Here is a 22,487-nt window from a genome sequence, read left to right on the forward strand (position 1 = left end):
GTTTACAATGTAATATTTACACTATCATGAAGTTGGTGTGCATGCTTTTAAGGGAAGTATAATTTCATAAATACGCAGTTGTCTCATTATGTGCAAACACCCTGTTCTAACTTCTGTGAATGCAAAAACTGGTAATTAATACTAATTAATACTAATTTAATTAATACTATTAATTTTGTACAGAAAAGCAACAAGTAACTTTGAAATCTTATTTGTTTTAATGTGCATTAAGAAAAAAAATAAGCCAGACTCCTTCATTGTTTTGCTGAATGTCACAATAATCTGAGAAACAAAATGGTAGAGCCAAATCAGGCTGCTATGGGAAGAGAGTTTTTTATTATTACTTTTTAAAATTTTTATTTAATATACTGAAGTTAAAATTCAGCATGAATGAATTTCTGGAAGAGACTGTACCATGCTGTATGAAGCAATGTGGGAGGGGGGAAAAAAAAGGGTTGCTCTGAATAAGATTAATTTCATTTCCCTCTTGTGGGCCGTTTTCATAGTTGTTTTGCACAATTTTGTGGGAGGTTTTTTCCTCTGTATTTAAAAGTTCCACAGGTTTTTATACATTTCTATAAACCTCCTGCACAATACTAAATGGATAGAGGCAGGGCACAGCCAGTACAGAGTTGCTACAGGCATCAGATATTATGGGTTTATATTAACTGAATGTATGACTCACAGCTACTGATACGTGTTCACAAATGCCCAAGAAGGAATTTGGGCCTCTGAATTTCAGGCAGACTCATCCGGGAAAATACTGGTAGGTCATGAATTGGGTAAGTGTTCTAAAGGTATAATTACAGAGCTATTGTAAGTCTTCAACAATCCTTTCAGTGGCTTTGCTTTTATTAGAAGCACATAGACATTAGTGCGTGCTTCATTAAGATTCATGTTTCTATTCTGTACATAGGAAAAGGAAACAAAAATTCATCTGTCACAACTGTCTTCATTTCAGTTCCCAAAAGAAAACCATTTTGTTAAAGCTTCTGAACTTACTAAGGCTACAAAAAGTGAATTTTCAATGTTTTGTCTTGGAATACCATGTAGAAAAGTCATGCTAATTTTAATTGCTACCTAGGGATTGTTTTGTGCGGTGTGGTTTTTTTTTTAAACAGGGGAAATGCACAATTATAATTTAACTTTTGTTTAAATGATGCTGAGCCAATCTCTTTCTTCTTGCTCAAATTGTAAAAAGGAGGGGAAATCCTGCACTGACTAATGACAGTGTAAGGGTAATAAGCGTGACAAATGCTATATATCAAATGATAATGACTTACATTTTCTGCTTGTAGTGGAGTAGCTCTCAGCTCCAGACACAAACAAGCTCTGCCTGTGCCATGCAGTAGCCAAGGCACTGAGCCCAGCCTAACACTCTGCTTATCAGCTGGAGCTTTGTGCTGTGTTAACCATGGCTACACCATTTTTAGTTCATCTAGAATGTGGGCAGAGTGGGTTTCCATCTGCCTGGCAAAAATTGAAAAGACAGTTTGGCTGTCCTAAAGCTCTTGTAGTGTAAATCCAAAGTGCAGAGAAATGAAGGGAATTATTCTAAGTCCTGCAGCAGTGGCATTAAAAATTACACTATTCTCATTCGTTTGAGTTCTGGACTATCCCCAGGAATAAAGACATGTTAGTGTGCTATGGAAAAATAACTAAAACCAACTTAACAAAGTGAAACCATTTACCTGAAACGCACAAGGTGTGTTATCCATACAATATACTCTCAGATTGTAATCCAGAGAATTGCAAGACAGGCAGCCAAAAACCGCTACTTTCAGCTGTCGAATGGCGCACTCAGAGATCGGTTCTCCAATAAGAGCATAAGTTCCAAAGCTGTTTAAGAGAATGTGACAGGCATAAGGATCCAACAGGCAGTAGCAAGAAGTAGTTTCCTCTTCCACAGACATCACTTCCTGCAAAATGAAATTCAGGTTTAAAAAAAAATAAAAAAATAAAATCAATAGGCCTTGACAATAGGAGTCATGACATTATTTGCTCATTTTTATTCTACTGGAATGTAAAGTATTTCTGAGAGCCAGGGCACACTGTTTACTCATGTTGACCTCAGGGAAGGGGAGAAGGTAGGCTACCTGTATGAGTAAATACTCCCAATTTATCCCTGAGTCAGCAGTAGGATTTATGGCAATATATTGTGCAGAATTCAGTACGTACAGCATATAAAAACAAAGGTGATGCATAAGCATTTTTAGCATCTTTTTTTAAGTGCTCTTGACTTTCTAGCTAATTTTTTTCCCAATGTCAAGTTAAGAAATTACCTTGAAGATTAAAGTCAATAAGCAAACCATGAACAATAGTTGGTATTTGACTTCCTTTCAGAACATCCATTACAGTTATGTTTACCTTCATCAAAAAACTCCCTATCCCCCTCTTTTGCCTTTCCTGCTCAGTTCTTCATTACAGCATGATTAGATGAGGTATTCGAGCAGTCCACAGTCTGGTGTTACACTCCTGATTAATTCCAGGGTGTTTGTAACCAACACTGACAGAGCTGACTAAATACTGAGCGCATCTAAAGTAGGAAAACTAAGCTGAACTTGAAATGGTTTAAACGAGAGCAGCAAACAGCAGAGTGGTTTAGAGGAGGAAAAGGACAGTGTGAGTTATAGTGTCCATGAAGGTTTTTTCCCCCCTCACAATGCAATGAACTAACGAGTTCCATGAGCAGCGGTGCAATAAAATCTGATTGACTGTGGATTTGTGTTTAATTACTGGGTTCTAGTAACACGTACAGTGAACACTTTATAGCTGGGAAATTCAGCACCTTTCTATCCTGTGTAGGTTTCTGTAACGTTGAATAACAGTTTGGATTATGCTTTAGCCATCCCTTCAGGAGGAGTATTAGTAGGCTGTCTCCCCAAATAATGCAGAAAGTTTAATATGTTTGAGACTGCTGCCTGCCAAGCAGCTTCAGTTGAAGGTGGCCAGCAGGCTTAAAAAATGCAGGTGGACAGACAGAAATGATCAAATGCCCATGTCACAAATGCACAAAGCTTAATTTCCCCAGTAAATCAGGATTAGAAAATACATGTTCAACTAAAAAAGCAAAATATTTCATTTAATGTACACAAATCCTCCTCAGTGAGCACAGGGTGATCACTGAGTGCCCATTAAAACTACATGTACAAAGAGACAAGATTTTTAAATTGGGAGGATCTTTCTACATTTAAAAAAAAATTAAACTTGAAGTGTACATTTTTAACCAGTTCCATACTTTGTGTCCTGATAAATCCTTGTGTGGATCTCATGATCTGTCCTGATGTGTATTTTGGAGCTAGGATCTATCAAAACAATGTTTTTAAAATAAATGGCTATTGGCTCCATTACTAAGTGATCTGAATTACTTTCTTGTGCCACATGGGCTAGATCATAAAGCTGACCCTTTTTTGCATGCCTTGGTAAAATAGTTGAAGATAGTTTAGCTATTACTTCTTAACAAAATGCAAAATCCTTTAAAAAAAATCTTTAAGATGTCTGTTTCTATCACTTTATCTTTGTCCTGTGCCTGAATGAATAAGCAACATGAATAATCATGTTTCTGTCGTTAGTACAACCTTTTAAGTGGGAACAAAAGTCTAAACTTACCTCCCATTTTCCTTGCTGTGTCCTTTTTTTCAAGTGAATATTCCAGTGCTCTGAATTTACTTCTGCACAGTGTGGGATTGTCAAGGCAAATGGAGTGCTGACAGACAAATCTGAGGGCCCACAAGTTACTTCTGGTCCTAGAAGAACATCTGTGCCTTCTGGCTGTAGGCTTTGTGTGGGGGGAAAAGACAATAACATTTGTCAAGCTCTTTTTAATAAGGAGTGAAAATTTAAGTGCAAATTTTAAAATATTTTAGATGAAATCTAAGTACTTCATTCCTCAGTTACAGAAAAGGATAAGCAAGCCAGTTACTGTGCTAATTTTCATGTAGAAGCAGTAGCTGGAGGTGAAACAAAAGTATTAGGCCACATCTACTCAAATCATTGGCTGGTCAGTTTAGGATTCCAGCCTTTAAAATACATTTAAATTTGCTTAAACCAAATACAACACTGAAATTGCTCTATGCAAGTAAGCCACGCTTTGTGCACCAGCTGGTAGTGTCACCATCTAATTCTGCTTTCAAAGACTGTTGTCAACAATATTTTCACAGTAGTGAAGATAAAGAAAATTATGGTTTAAAAAACACAGTTGCATAAATTTTTCCAGATTGAGCGTGATTTCCCTGGTTTGAAAACACATTTATATTCAGCAGAATGAACAAGGCAGGTGACTTACAGCAGGGACAGAACTTCTGTGCTTAAATTTAGAACTCTGCAAAGTAGGTATGTGCACATGGGCTCCATTACAGTCAACCGAGGTCCCATCAGCACAGCTCAAGTCTAGGGACTCATCTAATCTGAACGTAATTACCTATGTTTGTGCAGATTAACTGCTTGCTAAGTTATAAAGATGAAGTATCTGACAAGAATCTGCTTTCCTTCTCCTTCATTAAAACCTAAATTTCACCCTTTCAGACACAAATGTGTTCTCCATGCCTCTTATAATAAACACCTGTGCAGAACCAGTGACAAAGATGAGACTCACTTAGACATTGCAGGTAGCAATTGAAACATCTTACCTTGGTGTGGTTTTTTTTTTTAATTATTTTTATTTGTTTTGTCTTTGTTTTTCCACTGTAATCCTTCATCTAGGTTGTATGATTCTAAATTACCAGACATGTTGTTCACTCTTAAAGTAAATGGTGTTTCCAAGATAAAAATAAGGGGAAGAACCTCAACTAAGATATGATTAAGAGATATAATAATAAAACCAAGATATAAGTAAGGGGAAAAGCCCTGATATACCTCCACCACTATGTCACAAGCTAACAGCACTGCCCTTAGAGCTTTGTGGTAGCAGCATGGCAACAACCAGCCATCCCCTACTGCCTGTGCTGAGCCATCCTCCATACAGATCAGGTGCCAATCCTGAACTGCTGCCGTTTCCTCCACCCTGGGAACAGGGAAGCCCATGGACAATAAAAGCAAAGGCTCCCTGCATGTCAGTGCAATCTGCAGCTGCTAGAAATGTCTGGTTTATTCCACAGTTCAGATGGGTGAAAGATACATCAGTCTCAGAAAAAAAGTTCGGTTTTTTGGGGGGGGGGGGGGGGGGGGGGAAGTTTGCTTTTGTCTCACTTTATATAATTTCACTTTAAAGAAGAAGGAAGGAAAAATCGCCTTTGATTTGGTTTGCTGCTTCTGCCCACAAGAAAGGAAGACAGTAGGCAAAATGTTATCGTTTTTGACTAACCTATTTTAACTCAATTCTGCAGAAATCTTGTAGATAAAACAGCTGGCGTTTGTTGGGTTTTGGTTTTGTTTTTTTTTTTTCCCTTTCTTCCTTTTACATATCTTAATTTTTCATTGAAAATTATCAAAACATATGACAGCAGATGGGGATGGAATATTAAAGTTTTCACAAAGCAGTTTAGATGTCAGAGGAGAAAAAAAAATATATTTCTCTAAGTTTTGAAAAATATTTCTAGGCTTCAAAATGGATAGGCAGCTCTGTGTCTTTCATTTCTTAAAGGAAAATTCCAGCAATCATTTGGCTATAAGTTATTGTAAGTAAATATTTATGGTATATGCAGTTATTTTCTTCTTTCCACGTCTCCTCAAATACACCCACCAATTTTTCAGTGCTTTTAGCTGAATGTATATTTAAGGTGAGGTAGATAAGAGAAATAACTGCTGTAAATAACTATAACCGACTCTCCTGTCTCCAGCTGTACAAACCTGCCCCTGATTACTGCTTCTAAAAATCATCCCTCTCACAAGCACTTGAAATGAGGCTTAATCAGTGAACCACTCTTCACTGGGGACCAATGTCTCCTGAAATTATCCTTAAATTAATCAATTAAAGTATACACTACAGATTATTCACTTAGCTCTGTTTGGAATGTAAATTATGAAAGGGTAGTTTGAGAAAGCTAAGGAAGTTATTTAAGAACTTTTTTGCAAAAAAAACCCAAACCAAAACAAAAAAAGCAAACCAGTGTTTGGAGTGCCTGACTGTGATTTATAAGACTAGATATGAAGGTAGGACAATAAAGACGCACACAAGATGCAGCAGCTGACTTCTGGCAACAACTCAAAAATGGGGACTGTAGAGTGCTTTCAATAGCTCGTTTCAATTAAATAAAATTTGATTATCCCTGTCACTTTTCATCTGACAATCTCAAAAGACGTAGCAGTCATTTATCCTCCAGGGAAGGGCAGTGGAGAGATTGCTTTGTCCATGGCTGCAACGAGGTCGTTCAGAAGTGTGGCAGAGTAGCACGTGACAGTTTAAGGACACACAACATCTCACTACTTTAGAAGTTGCCATCAGGTACCTAGATGTACCTCTAGGTTTAAATGGGGAAAGACTTGGGGGTTAATGATTTTTTTTTTCTTTAACACCAACATTACATACCTTTAGTGACAGCAGGAGCTGAGAAGTTTTGTTTAGTCTTAGATACTTCTTACCTGGACTCCTTTTGAGTGACAGCAAGATAGATTTCCCATGAACTCTCTTCAGGAATAGCTCCATGTGGTATCAACAAACTGACTCCTACAAAAGAACAAAGGCAGAACTTATCTTTGGGAAAGGCACTGGATGTTAAGAACAATGCACACCTGGCCTCTGATTTCCAAGTCCTAGAAAGGCCATCTACTAGAGCAGAATGCTCCCCTGAAATAGTGGTTTTGACTATGACATTATCAGATGAAAGGAAAATACATTATTAATATGATCCACATAGCTATTGTCATTTAACTGTCTTAGAGCCTGAAATTATATAGACTCATATGCCTAAAAGCATCTTGCTCCAACGGAGCTCTTAAATAGTTGACTTCCCATTGCTTTGTGTCACTAAATGCCACTGGATCCATAGTCCAGATGAGGCTGAAGGCTTCTCTTCACCCTTGGGTACAGGCAGACTTCTTTGTCTACTTCACCACTTACACGAAAGGGAATAATTTATGGAAACCAAAGGTACCATCAGCTGTTTCCTTAAGACTTCCAGCAAGAGCAGGTTGTAATCCCAGTCATTCTGATTGTCTTGTGACTCTGACAGGCTTTTATCTGATGCAGAAACAGAACAATCTCTTTTAAATTCCCTATGTTCTTTTCCTTTTTCTTTTTAAATAATAAATATAGTCAAAAGTACGTGTGCCTTTAGTAACTTTTAAGTTAGTCTTTGCCAGTTTCTGCAGGGTGGTTAAGGCAAGCCAGTTATGAAAGATTTTAATCATTTGTTGACTCTCACTCTTATTTGCCAAAATGCCTCTAGTGGTGCACATCTTGTCATCTGCCTAGTATGAGCGACTTCTTCATTTATGACTTAACTGACTTAGTGCCTCTGCGTTTGTAGTACTCATTCCTGAACATAAATACAATCTGTGAAGAAATAAATACATTTCATGTGTTGTACTTGATTGTACCCTAAATATTTTATTCCTGCATTATAAACTGTTATCAGTCTTTGCTAAATACAGACCACTATGGTAATCTTTAAAGTACCCATTTTACGAAACATGAAGGATACAGCTCTAAATCATTCAGTTCAAGTAGATATTAAGAGATAAGCCTGGACGCATTAGTCAAGTGAAAACAAAGTGGAATTTAAAGTGAACAAAGATCACCAGAGTTTGAAAGATATCCTCTTAGCCAGCAATGGTGGGATCTGGCTATTTCTGCTGCATTTGCCATTTTGTAAAAGAAAGTATCCAACGTAAGGAATTTTATTCAGTATGGTACGAACATAGTGATGTAGTGCAACATACTGCAGGACTGTGATTTTATCATCCTTTATGTGATTCTAATTTGGTGCTGTATGTGTTCAGCTAATTTAACAAACAATTTCTTAAGTCTAAAATACATCCTGTGTAACTCGGAGGTCACAAAACAAACTCTACTGAAACAATGCAAGCTGAGCATCTCTGCTGCTATGTTTCAGTGCATATCCCAATCCTGAAATGCCAGTTGACTTTGAAGTGCCCCACTATGGAAATCTGTCAAGCTATTAAGCTAAAAGAAAGAGAAAACCAGAAAGGCAGGAGTAAATGCTAATGAAAACCAGGCTGGAGTTTTCATCGAGAGTGGAAGCGATTCTCCAGAGACGTCTGTTTGTTACATGCTGCAGACGTCAATAAGATAATGAAGTCTGACAATGTTAACGCAGTCAGATGTTGATGCTTGTAGATTCTGCTTTGAATACAACCCCATTATATAACATGCTGATCCAATATCGACCTCCTTCCTGGGGAGCCCTTCTTTTGGATCAGGATCCAAGTAAGCGATAGCTTTGATTAATATGCCTTTCATGCTGAAGAAATCAAGAGAGGCAGTAATTTATAACAGTTCAAACAGGCATAATGCCTCTTTACTACTCATCCCAAGCTTTGTTCTGATCAGTCATCCCCTGTGTGGGCAACATGCTCTACTTCCCAGAATTTGAATTAAGGGAGCCTCTACTTTTCTTTCCCTTTTCTATTTTTAATTTAGTTAAAGAACTAAATTAAACATCAGGCAAATGTAATCTAAAATTATTTTATATGCTTTTGATGAGAAAGAATCTACCCACCTGTGTTTGGAACCACTAAACGGCCACCCAGGTGTCCAAAAAAGGCAGTTGTCTTCAGTTCACTTCTTGTTGAAATAGAAGACAGGTTCTGAATATATGTAGCCTTGTTTCTAGCCTGTATTGTACCAAAAGCTCTATTATTCCCATGAGGAAAAGTCCCAGAATGTGCCTTTCCGTGATACTCAGCCCTCTCTGTCACCCCTAGGGACACCATGAATGAGCTCTGAACTTTGACTTTGATGTCTGACAGGGGGTTGAACAGTGAAGACTCTGTCATTAGCTCCTTGTCCATGGGATCTTGCAGGCAGATTGGTCCACTGTACGTTCTGCTCACTGTCAAGTCAGGCTGCATGGCTGAGTTCAAAAGCAGGGAGTTACCTGGTAGAACGAAGCAGATCAGGGAGTTAGTTAGTGTATTAAGACGTTAAACCAGAAATCTCTTCCTGATCTCTCCACCATTTCCTTTTTGACTTGCTCTTCCTTCCTGATACTCTCAGAGCTCAAGATCCCATGAGGTAATGTTAAAAACCAGATGAAATGATGCAATAGATCTAACAGGCACTTGATTACTATGTTTTCTGCACTTCGGGCAACTCCAGAGTGAGTGCATGAATCCAAGAAGGGACTTCCTTTTTGGTGTGGATTCAGGTTTGTGTGTATGCCTTTTCTCTCTCTCTCTCTTAATAAAAAACAAAACAAAACCAAACCAAAAAAACCATTAAAACCCATTGGGTGAAAACACATTTTCCTGCAGACCTGTTCCATGAGTTTATACAAAACAATAGCTTCATGCCTGAGGGAAACTGGGTTAAAAAGAAAGTGGGACAAGAGTAATGTATGGAAAAATATCACAGTTATTAATTTAGGAGCATTTTAGCTCAGAAAACTCTGAAAAAAGAGAAGGAATGGATAGATGTAGAGCCTGAATCCTTTAGCTGGTTTGTGGTTTTTTTTTTTTTTCTCTTTGTTTGGTTTTTAGTAAATGAATTTTTTCCAAAGTAATTTTCTGGAAATCATCTGTACTGCATCCTTGAAAATGTGATCGCTTTAAGGGACTGCAGGTTGGGTTGCTAACACTATAAATTTGGATCACACTAATCTGTTGTCTGTATGTCAGTATTGTGCTCTCTTCTCTCAGCAAACTGAACAGAGAACTGTTTTCCATTTGAATTGTTTAGTTTACAAATGCTCTTATTTAAAAACCCCCCAGACAGAGAACCCAAAGTAACTAAAACCGAACTAATTGCATCTTGGCACAGGAGAAATTGGCTCGCTCATTTTCAGAGCATCAAGAACTAATGTTTTTGAAACATGAAGTCAAACAATTCCCCAGACTCAAAACAAGACTTTCATGCCAAACTGAACAACAGAGGAAAAAGTTACTCCTTGAGACAGGCATTGAGAATGACATGACTCTAATTAAAGGCTTGGATTTATAAATGAAGGAGTAAACATCCTTCAAACATCCTTGTCTACCAAACCCTTTTTCCAATTTCTTGCAATTTATGGTAGATGAGGAATGTCTCCCAGAAAACAAAGTAACTGTAAAAACAACAACAAAGAAAACAAAACCAAGACCAAACTGTGAAACACGAGGCTACTTTCACACGCCACCAACACACCCACCCACTCACAATAAGGCAGGTCTCTATGTTAGAATGTCAGCACATAATTAAAGAAATTAACTTTCTTAAAGTAAACCCCATTTGTATTCCTCCCCACTTCTCTGTCCAAAGGAAATAACATTCCAGAAAACATCTGAGTGCTGCTTTCAGTAAAAGCAAATATTTATTCTGTATTTTATTGTTTTGGTGGCTTTAAGTTTTTTGGGTTTTTTCTAAATCAATACATGTTTACACACATTTACTTTCCACATACCTCAGAATGTGGATGTTTGCATGCTAACAGCAGCTTATAAAAATACTTAAAGTTGGGTTTCTCAAATTTACAGTAAAAGCTAATCACTTTTACTGGAGTAGAGAAAATAGAAGAGCTGTAACTGAAAAGGAAGGAACTACAGACATGGCTTTCTGGGTTTGGTTTGGACTTTTTGTCAGTGTAGAAGCTAGTGACAGTACTTGTAAAGCACCTAGTGTGTGGCCAAGAAAGATCAAGTATTTGTCCAAGTTGCCAGAGACATTGTCCCCACAGATCCTGTCCCTTGCAGAGCTGCTGCCCTGCCCTGCCCTGGCTTTCACCACATCTGCTCAGCAATAAGCCAGGATGCCCTCCCACAGCCAGTCGCTGAGTATGATCTTAGTATCTCTTTGCAGTAGGAGCTCTGGAGAGAAGAAAATGAAATCAACACTAACCTTGTCTGACTGTTTTAAAATTAAATGTCTGGAAGCCTCCTGTCAGTGCAGATGAATCAATCACATCCACGCCGTACTCACTCTGACTCCGTCTGTAAAGGGTAACGCCAACCACCAGCACAGCTACAGCAATGACTGCTGCTCCCAGGCCGGAGTACAAGGCAATGTCACTGGCTGTCTCAATATCTGAAAGGAGAAGAAGTGAGTACCAAGTCAGCAGCACTCGTGGAAATGTTCTGACTGGCGTTGGTGACCATGAGCAAAGGGATTATATGAGGCCACAGCCACATGGCCAGGGAGGTAGAGCTTGAGACATCAATGTGGAGCAGATCACAGCAGGAGAGTGGAGCACAGAGGAACACTGAAAAACAAGCATTTGGGAGCACGAGCACATTTCCTGCTGCATTGCTCCATATAGTTGAGCTTACATTGTTTTAGAGATTGCATCGTGGTCTTTACAGTGTTTTTTTTTAAATGGGAGAGTTGGACTCATCACAGTCAGAGGCAGAGTGCTTACCACTAAACAGCCTTCTCTCTCATCAGCACACACTGCTAGCCTGGGCTCCTTGCTGAGATATGCCATCACTTCCCATTCCAGCCCAGTAGAGATCATCAAGGTATGGTAATACAACCCTCAAAGGGAGGATGTGGCACAACTGCAGCTAGGGAGGGCTGCTTTAGGTATCAGCATGAGTCTCATCTATTGCTAGCTTCCAGGGACAAGTAAGTTTTAGGTTTTAATGCTGGAAATAATGCAGGAAGTCATGAATCCTCTGAAAAAATCTTAGTGAAGATTGCCCCTTCCACCCTCTTTATTTTCTGTGTGAGCTTTAGTATAAGAAGGAACAGTACATCCTCTCACAGCTCATAGAGGGCTGAGGAGATCCCACAGATGATCTTGAACTCCTGCAAGCATCTTCAGTCTTTAAAAACTATGATCACACCCACACATCAAACTTACAACCTAAGACTTCAGACTTCTACAGCAGAGAAGAAGAATTCATTGCTTGGAAAGAATGAACGCAAATGAAACCTGCAATATTATGTAATTGAATTATCCAGTCCTGCTATTCTAGATCTTCTGGGATTTGGGACCATGTACCATGAAATTAAATTACTTGGCAAGTACACTTAGTGGGTCCTAGATAGTTGCCTTAATGCTAAACTCCAGTTTAGAGGAAGAGATAATAATGTATTCACCCTATACATCATCTGTTATCCTACTGTCATGCATCTGCTGTCAAGTGAGAAGCACTTGGTATGGAAAGTGCATTGATTTATAAAAAATGTCAGTGACAAAAAATAGCTAGGAAAATCCCAAACTACTCACTATCAGTAAATAAACTGCAACGTACTGAAATAGAGCAGGAAATTAAATTCAGCATTTAATAAATAGTCAATTACTGAAATTACTTAATTAGTATTTGGTAGGAGGCTTCTGTTGTGCATATATTTTTCTGTAGAAAGTCAGGTAACTTTATTTTAGCTGAATTTTTAAAATTAACATGAAACTTCAGATCATTAAGATGAAAGAAATTAGTAGCTCTGGGCAGCATCAGAAAAGCTCGTTTTCCTGGCTCACCAGTTTCTTATGTAAACTAAATGTCTGACAACCAACACTACAAGCAGCTCAGCTTCCTGGGAAGGCACATCAGCTGCCAAGCGCAGAGCTGAGGACTGACTGTTCTCCAACACAAGTGAAGTGCAGCAGCCAGGAAACCACGTATGTAAACACAGCTTTAAGTGGGCTGGAGCACATGGGAGAGTTGCTGTGAATGAGGCAGTGTAACTGATTTTTCAGTTGGGCAGTTGAATCAGAAGTAAAATAAACTGTTTGGCTCAAACATCCTTAATAGAAAACACCCTTTCCATCCTTATTCTCAAACAGCTCCAAGTCAACCCCAAATACAACATTCCCACATCCCATCCATCCTAAAATAAACGTTTTGAAATCAGTTTTACTATGAACAACTATTTAGCTCAGAAAATACTTCTCTAGCTGTTGCATTGTCAAATAACCTCATACTGAAAAAGGTTTTGGATTTTAACACATTGAGAACTTGCTGAGAAGAAAAAAAAAAAATCACAAATTTTCCATGCAAATAGCTTTCATAATAAATCCATCTTCTATGGCATGTCACAACAAGTAATCACAACTGAATAAACTTGTAAGTAGCTCTTATCGAACTTCTTAGAACATTACAAGTGCTGCACAGTTCCACCAAATAAATTACTAGAGAAAAAGATTTTTTTTTCTGAAGCCTTATTTCCCATTTTTTCCATGAGATGCCCCTGTGAAAAACACTGTAAATTTTGGGTTCAGAGTTAGGAATTCTAGAAAGTAAGCTGCTAGCTGACAATGTAAATGTATTAGACAAACAATGGGAGGTGCCAGATGGCAAAAGTAAATACAAAAGCACAAGGTCACAAAGGAAGACTGGAAATACCTCAAATCAAACCAAGACAACCTGAATCCCAATCCAACGCCTTCATCACATCCTGGTTTACCTCCATTTTATTCTCTAGTATCAAGCGCAGAAAGAAAAGTACAGAAACTAATTACATTTCTACTTCTTCCAATTTTCTTTTGCCAAGCTCTTTTATTGTTACAGGGAATTCATTAAGAAACTCTCTTGTTGACTTAATTTTGGTGGGTAATTAGTACAATGAATAAGCCAAGAGAAGGAATGCTGTATGTCTCCAGTGGAAGAAGAAACCTAACAGCAGGGGGGTTCTTTCCCTTTCTAGAGAACCATAGTGAGCTGGTAGTTATTTCACCACAGAGCATCTTTAAGTCTTCCATTTTGATAATTACTTTAAAACAGAAAAGTGCAGAAATTACCTCTTCCACTTTCTTGGAATAATAAATAATAAAGTCTGAAACATGCAAAAATAACCTATCAGTAAAAAATTACATAATGGCAACAGGTAGCAAATATAGGAGTCGATCTTTTACCATCAAAACCCGGACTATAAAACACACCATAAGTTCTCACCTGTAACTCAAATTTATTACTCTAAATCTACTTAAATAACTTAGCTGCTTCTTTTCAATCAATTCAGTTGTCAGGTAATTCAAGCTTTATACTTTTATAACTGCACAAGACTGTTGGACACGGGGTTAAAGAAGAGAGCAAGAATACATAATTTAAAAATATGAGAAGAGTTTGACTCAAGCAAAATTTTTCTGGAGAGAAGAATTTTGTTTTCAGTGAACGCTTTTAAGTATCCCTAGAACTTGTATTTGACACTTTTCCATAAATTGCCTGATTAAAAACTCTAACAGTTATTCTTTCTGAATTTCCTTCTCTTTAATAAATGGTCATTGTTTTGTTTAATAGAAGACCTGGAAGAGTTATTCAGGTGTTCAGTAACTATTCCATTGCAACCCGCAAACCCGAAGTGACTAACACAGAGTTCAGGGGAAATGAAATGGATGCCCTTTTCAGAACTTAGTAGATTTTTAAATAGCTTTATCTTAAAAGAGTAAAACAAGAGTGACATGGTATTCCTTGCAATTGTTCCTATGGAACACAACTGCTTAAAAAAGAGGACTTTCATTTGTATTTAAGATGTAGTATTTCTCTAGAAACACATATTGTTTTTTTAAAGTAATTTTAATCTCTTCTGCATTTCTTTCTTTCCTTATGGGAGGAAATTTTCATTTTAAGGGAGATTAAAGAAAATAGCAAATGTGGGCAATGGGGTGATTTTCCGCTTTTATTTTTTTCCCGGAAGGGAACAAAGTGAAAAACAAACAAACAAAAAACCAAACCAAAACCCAAATAACATCTATAGCCAACCGATTATAATTTAACGAAGTGCATCCTCCCAGCCCAGAGGAGGTAGGGACTCTCGTAAAGCACCACAATTTTTATACATTTCAGTTACAGGATGCATGTTTGTGGTAATTGTAGCCTATATTTCACTCCACCTCCTGACACTGTTACACAACATTTATTGAAAGCACATTTGATGGTAATGAAGTTTCTATTAACTATGATTAAGTTTCATAAGGCACCTGAAGATAATTTAAGATGTGCAGGAGCAGAAAATGAAACATTTGGTTTAGTACATTAGGAAACGTAATTGATTAAATTATCTCATTTACAGTAAGTGCTTTCCAGGAGCTGTGCAGGGCAGACATTTCCCCCCATCTACCATCAGTTTGCGAGGAGATCTCAAAGATTTTTCCAGCCTCCCATCCTCCCCGAGTTTTCCATCTCTCTCACTTTTGGTAACTCTTAGCAACTTGAAGTCCATTTTGTCATAGAGACAGTCTTTGAGAACAAGGATCAAAAGTCATTTATTTAGTAGCACAAGTTGTTTCTCAATTATCCTCATAATTGACTTTGATTTTGCATCAACGATGATTTGTTCAGTCTTAAACTAAGTTCCTCCTTTGCTGAATAGCAACAAGCTGTATTAGATGTTTCTGACTGCACAGCTATAAAGAAGCTCTTTAATTCTCCTACATATCTTATATGCTAAAATCAATTCTATTGAAGTTATTTTTTTAATAAATCAGAAAATAAAGCAATTTGACTGATATTCTTTCAAGATTCTCTAATTAAATGGGAGCTGCACAGATAAACAAAAACATATCAATTGCCTGAGCTAAGTTATGACACAGACCAACTGCACGTGACCAATTAGATGATTCCATGAGACAAAGACAAAATTAAAAAGGCTTAAGCAGCCAAGGCAACCACAGCATGTTTTTGAACTACCTAAATTTGATTTTGTGTATCCTTAGAATTACTTAAGAACCAGAAATATAAAGGAGAAATATTCTCATGCAAACTTTCTACGCATGCAGAACCATTCAATGGTGAAGCTGGGTGGCTGTCATGCACCATATTAAAAACTGAGAGCTTTTAAAAAACCCAACACCTTTCACTCACGAAGAGCTGTAGCCATCTTGGACAATACCTGTGCTCCTCTATAATTATTATTTTTATTGCATCACCTTTTGTTGCAATTTAGTTACGTTCCTTTGTAAATAGGTACAAAGTTGTCTGTGGATAACATGGATTTGAACTTGACCAGTTCCATTAAAACTCTTCTTTTATCACAGGGGAATACTCTGGGATCTGATAACCAAACAGGTTTCCTTCCAGCCAGCAAGAAATTTTGCTGCAGAATGTTTTGACATTGCAGTCTAGAGTATGTGAGCTCAAAGGTTAGGATTTCCAAATATTTTCCTAATGATTTAGGGCCCAAGTTCCACAAAATTTCAGGTAATCACCCTATGCCCTTATATCCTGAAGGAATATTCAGACTTAAAACCCATGTATTCTGTAGTACATAATAGAGGAATCTGTCTTCAAAAACAATATAAACAATTGCACGCATTACTTCTCAGTACAGGTGGATTCTTATTTTAAGTCCTTCAAAGGAATTAAGCCAAAAATGTGTTTATTAATCTATTTGTAAACATTAAACTTTTTTGTTGAAAATTAAGCAGTCAAAAATCCTCAAGACTTTAATGAAATCTTTCAGTTAGTCAACTCATTCCAAATGTGCTGCTGTAACTTAAAATGCCACTGAAATCAACAGAAGACTAAGAAATAGAGAGTGCAGGATAGAAGACCCTCAGAGCAGTATATTAATGAGATCTATATACTCTGTAAAGAGTAAAGTATATAAACACCCTTTAGCAGTTGATAAATCAATGGAAAAGTGAGCTAAACAAGACCAGACAGAGCCAGTATTGGAACCACATTTGAACCAAGAAAGCCAAACTCTTATATTAATTTATTTTTTTCTAATTACAAGTCCTCAGGAGATCAATTTCAAGATGAGCATTCCTGTAGAAAGGGCTCCCAGTCAGACACAAACTACTAAAGAATGGACATTTTCCTATTTTTAGTCTAAAACCTATGATCACAAAGTTGCAAAAAAGATGGTTTCAGTAGATGTGAAAGCCTTTCGTAAAACCTTCAGTTTTATTTAGCTCCTAAACAAATAAAACAGAATGGCAGAGAAGATGAGAAAAATCATATTTACAAGAAAAAAAAATAACTTACTTTGGGATTTTATTTCATGAAGAGGTTTTTTATCTGAGAGAGAGAGAGAGAGAAAGTTGCACTTAATAAATTTACATGGAGCATCTCTATTTCCTATATCGCTTCTGTCTAGTTCTATAAATGAAACATTTTCTCCTTGTTTGCTGACAATATGAATATTTTATGTTGTCCATATTTTTCCTCCTTTTTTTTTCTTTTCCTAAATCTCTTTCAAGATGTTTCTTTGCAGTAATTTCTCACTTAGTTAATTCAAGTATTTGTTAGCTTTACTGGATGCATTTGTTTAGAATATTATACATCTCAGCAATAAGGAAGTTCAATACATTGAAGCGGATCACTTGGCAATCAGAGTCAGTTAAGAATTATTTCTTTGTACGTTTGATGTATGGAAAGGTTAGTGATGGACATTTTAAAAAGTAATTTCTAAAACATAAAAATGTACAAGACATTCACATTTATGTACCGAAATATACACCAATGATGACATCTATATGTGTTTGTAAAGAACATACAGAATCAATGTCCTGCCGTGCATACGCAAATACGTGATAAAATAGGTTTTATAGAGTAGTGCATCTCTCTTAAAAATGAGGCTTCTCTGTCTCCCTCGTAATAAGCATTTGAGTTATCCTTTAGAACCTCACACCTGAAACAGTAATCTTTAGCAAACGGGAGACTTGAGCTTGTGCTGCACCCACACTGCACGAGCGCAGACTCCACAGGCGCACGCGGCAAGAACAATGCACCAGCCACACCAGTCCCAGCGCCGCGGGCCAGAGGGAACACGTCTGTCATTTCCAGGACCCTGCTCACGAGTCCCTGTCCTGCATGGGGCTGCCAGCACGTGCCCTCTGCACTCTATAAATACAGTCTGCAGATCAGTTCTGCCACCCCTTAGTTTATGGGCAGTCTGCCTGGCCTAAGCAACTATTCTGATACCTTTTGTTGAAAGGTTTTCTGAAGCAAACAACAAAACACAACATGTAACTTACCTATTTCTATAAAATTTGACAGAGGCTATCAGTTCAGCAGACTTAGACTCATCTAACGGAATAAAACACAGGATATCAATCCTGAAGCAGGTTAGACTATGTCAATTTTGGAGGGGCTTTGCATTGTAAGGAAATTCCCTTTGATGATCAGTTTAATAATACTTAACCCAAAAGATCCTTGGATTTTGGCTTTGCCAAAAAGTTAGGTGCGTGGGGTTTTTTATTCTTGAGGTTGTTTCTATTTTTGCTAGGAAATGATGTACGCTAACACCAAATGAAGAGTGTCAGACTTGAGCTTTGCAATGGAAACAAACATTTTTATGATGCATTAGGAAAAACATGTTTGCAGTTCATCTGCTTGTAGCCTACTTGTTTGGGTTTTTTGTGGGCACTGGGAAAAGAAATCAATAGTTTTCAAAGCTATAGAAAATAACTTTAAAGCAAATAGACAAAAGTAAAACAAAAAACTCTACAAAACCCTCTCTTTTATTAAGCAAAGATAAAGCATTCACCTCTGTAAGACAGAGAGAAATCCACCATGGAAATGTATATTACTGAGAGTACTGGTAGGGAATAAACAATGAAGGAACAAATATGCAAGAAACTAGTAAGTTATTAGGACTATTTTGAGTGAAAGTGACCTCTGCATTCAGACAGAGTCAATCTCTGGTTTTCTCCCAGCTTGGCAGGCGTGGCAATCTTTCATATACATCAAAACAAAAAATAATTCCACCTTTCTTCTGTGTATAATTTTATATTGATTCAATTGTTACAAGTCCTAGAGGAAATTCCCTGAAAGAAAAGCACATTCAGTCTCTCCTCAGTTAAGGACTGGATCCATGGATCCATCCAGAAAAACAAAAACCACAACGAGAACAAGGCTGTTCCCTGTTGTGTGTGCGCTATTCCCAGCCTCTGCTGTCAGGACTGAATAAAGAACCGGAGAGCAGACTCTGTTTTATCACCATTTCATTTACTGACTCCAAATCTGAAAATTCATGCTAAGGATTAGTATTTTTTCTGACAGTTCACAATCAGACCTCTGCCCTTCCTGGCATCTTATGTTCTCACCCTTGCTTTCTTTCATTTAAGTTCTTTTTTGTTAACCAAAGAAATGTTTCATTTCTATTTTTGCCTCACGAAAGGAAGGAAGTTAACAAGTTGTGCCTGATAAATAACCTCCAAGAGATTAGTTTTCTGTAGCACAGTACTGCATTTCCTTCACAATTCCCCGTGGGATGAAAAGCAGAGCAGAAAAGGCACATATTGGAAGATGAACAGGGGAAAAAGATTTAAAAAAAATAGGGTAATTGCATCAATTCCTATTAGCTGAAAAGCAATTACAGTCCTAAAAATAATTTGACACCAGTATATACTTACTGCACAGCCCATAAAAGAGTAGCAGTATCACAGTCTGAGATGAAAGAAACAAGAGACACTTAATACTTCAGTTTATTTGAAGGCATATGGAAATTCAACTTTAGGAACCAACGCACACTCCCTGGTCCTGTCCATCACATCAAAACGAGGGGACGAGCTTGTTTAAAACACAAAGAACACGTAGGCCAGGGCTGGTCACGGCTCCACTCAGCACTGACCAGGAACAGCTCTTGGATCACTACGCTTTAGCTTCCTCTTTCATGACTTAGCTTATTCCGTTCCAGTGAAGTATTGTTCTATATGAGGGATAATACTGACAACACGCTCAACTCCAAATTACACTGGAGTAGATTTTTTCCCCACAAAATACCTGGAGATCAGTTTCTGATCCCAATATTAGGTGAAAAATTCTGCTGTGTACAGCAGAGTGAAATCTTCCACTATATTTGTCTTTGAATTAATTTTAGAGTATTGTTAGTTCACAGTTTCCCTAACTGCCATCTCACCTTCTAAAAGGAACAGAAATTGTTCACCCAAGGAGATTTCTCCATGGAAAATCCAGCAGCAGCAGATTTTCCCCCAACCCCCAATACTCAGCATAAGTTGAGAACTCAGTTTTGTTAACTTTAAATAGTATTGCTTTGATGTCAACACATGCATCCCTAGTAAGCTTAGATTTTAAATGGCTTCTCATTTCATTAATAAAATTTGTGGTTTATTGCTTACGCCACTTATCCTTTGTAAAATTATTTTGATAATTCATTTTCAACATCGAAGTTGTATTTTACAGACTTTGCGTTTCACAGCTGACACCGAGTTGATTAAATCTGTACTAAATTTGCCCATATTTTAAAAATTTATTTTTGTATCTTTTTACCCGTAATGACCCATTTTTTTTTTAAAGAAGGCAAGTTCTTTACACATAGTGTGTTAAGAACATTTTAAGTCTATTAAGAGCATTTTAAGTCACTTGTGTAGAAAAGTGATTTGCTTCTGAAAGAAACAAAGCTTTTGCTATTCCAGACATTGCAAAAAACCTGTATTTGGATTTTTAGAATCATCTGATAATTCATAGGTAAATTATGTGCTACACAAATCCAGTGACTCAGAAACAGCTGTGGATTTCAAACTTCACATATGCATCTCTCTGAAAACAAGCCAGTTTTTCACAGTAATATTCAGCCAGCAGAGTTCTACTGACGCGGGTGTGTGGCAGACACGCTAGTTACCTGTGTTACAGTGCACGTTTTAGGCCATAGCTCCTAAATCCAATTAACGGCCGACTGTCACTCACCTTGAATGCAAAGCCCTTCAGTGCAATTCTCTGACTCTTGACTCAAGCCCTCGCAGTACTTCCCTCCATTTCTTGGAGGTGGTGCGATGCATTCCCGAACTCTCAAATGCTCACATTCTGGACTGCACACAGACCACTCGCTCCACACCTCCCAGTTTCCATCCACTGAATGGGGAGGAAGAAAAAACAAACAACATCACTGCATATCAGACTGTAGTTAAGAGGTCCTACCAACAATACTTGTTTCTTATCTCTCCTCTTGTCACAGCAAGTAAACAAAGTATAATTCTCAGGAGAAATAAATATAGTTTTATCAGAGGTGAAGTTCAAATCCAGACTAAAAAGCTCTCCTGTAAGTGTGACATTTAAAGCTCTTCCTTAGTGGCGTGTGCATATCTCACCAGGGCAAAGAGAAGTGCAGGTAATTTTCTGCACGGACATTCCTTCACAAAAGGCACCTCCATTGAGTGGAGCAGGGTTGGTACAGGTCCGTGATCGCTTCTGCCAGCCCCGACCGCACCGTGCATTGCAGTTTGACCACTCAGTCCATGATGACCAGCCTCCATTAACTGCAAAACACAAACATGCTTAAGGTTGTGGTAGATGTGCTAAGAGATGTCTGGGAATCCATCACAAACAAAAACCTCATCATTCTAACCACTCTAAAAGCAGGCATGATCTCAGCCTTGAGCGACAGAACTAAAATGCATCCTAACAGGAATGAAATGAGCCCTTTGATTTAGAACCAGTTGTATGTTAACAATATAAAGTTCTGCAGCAATAAAAGCACACGCCTCTAAGTTTTTCCATAATCATAATGTTTTCACTGACCGTACACCACAACTGTTGCAGACATGCTCCTTCTCTTGGCAACGATGTTGGCAGCCATGCAGGTGTAGTTCCCCGAGTCAGACAGACGGGCCTGTCGAATGATGAGGTTGTGGTCTGCTCTAGTGTCAATGTTCTCATCCAGGTTGGAATCTATGGGCTCCTCATTCTTTAGCCATTCCACCTGGAGAGGGATGGAGCAGAGAAGAACATGAAGCAGGAAAAGAAAATATGGAAGCAGGAAATCTGCAAAATTATATTTCAACAATTTCATTCATAAATATCACTGTGATCTTTATTATAAACATTAAGACAAAAATGAAGCTAGGATGGGATTCCCAAAAAGGCAGACAGTCACAAATTCAGAAAAGAAACTATTCCTATTCTGAAGACCCTAGAGCTTAAACGAAGGCACACCAAATGAAATAAAATACTAGGGCATCATAAAATAACAAACAAGAAAAGAAATTGGCAAAGAGCTGATTCAGAGTTGCAGGGGTGTGGATTTAAAAAGGAAATGTTATTTTCATTCTACGGGGAGATGAGGAAGGAAAGATGAGAGGAGAAAAAAAACAGAGAACAATTAATCACACTTTTCCTTGTGGTATTAGGTTAGTTAGGAGGCTTTAATATTTAATCCAAGGAATCAAGAAGTGATGATGAAAAATACTGGATCATTCTAGTTGAATACATTTCATTTACCTTCATTTACCTCCTGGTTCTCTTCATCATAAGTATTAGAGCTTGAACCTGAAATAATTTTCTTAAATAATTGCATCTTATTATTTCCTCTCTGTTTGTTCTTGAATCTATACTGTACATTTTGGTTTTATTGTGACTATTCATTTATTCAATTATTGTCCTATTTAGGAGACCCCTAGTAAATTAGAAAGGCTGATTTTTAGTCAAAGAAAATGGAAGAAAATCTCAACCAAGAAAGAATAAGAAATGTTTAAAAATACCACTCTTGATATACAGTGCTTTACATGTGCAAACGATTCGACAATGATCACTTAAGCTTCATAATACTCTGG

The 22,487-nt window shown here is 37.6% G+C and overlaps 1 protein-coding gene across 1 annotated transcript in view; it reads right to left on the reverse strand.

Annotated features, from left to right (window-relative positions):
- UNC5D (unc-5 netrin receptor D) overlaps positions 1-22,487 on the reverse strand; it is a 62,746-nt gene that overhangs the window by 11,190 nt on the left and 29,069 nt on the right. Inside the window, exons 4-12 of the mRNA XM_010167177.2 lie at positions 21,457-21,637; positions 21,027-21,194; positions 20,626-20,790; positions 16,960-16,992; positions 10,931-11,116; positions 8,619-8,996; positions 6,520-6,604; positions 3,610-3,778; positions 1,692-1,919 (exon numbers count right to left, since the gene is read on the reverse strand). Coding sequence (XP_010165479.2) covers positions 1,692-1,919; positions 3,610-3,778; positions 6,520-6,604; positions 8,619-8,996; positions 10,931-11,116; positions 16,960-16,992; positions 20,626-20,790; positions 21,027-21,194; positions 21,457-21,637 — 1,593 coding nt within the window. The remainder of the gene's footprint in view (positions 1-1,691; positions 1,920-3,609; positions 3,779-6,519; positions 6,605-8,618; positions 8,997-10,930; positions 11,117-16,959; positions 16,993-20,625; positions 20,791-21,026; positions 21,195-21,456; positions 21,638-22,487) is intronic.

Source organism: Antrostomus carolinensis, unplaced genomic scaffold (genome assembly GCF_000700745.2).
Source record: "Antrostomus carolinensis isolate BGI_N321 unplaced genomic scaffold, ASM70074v2 scaffold14124, whole genome shotgun sequence".
Taxonomy (NCBI): Eukaryota; Metazoa; Chordata; class Aves; order Caprimulgiformes; family Caprimulgidae; genus Antrostomus; species Antrostomus carolinensis.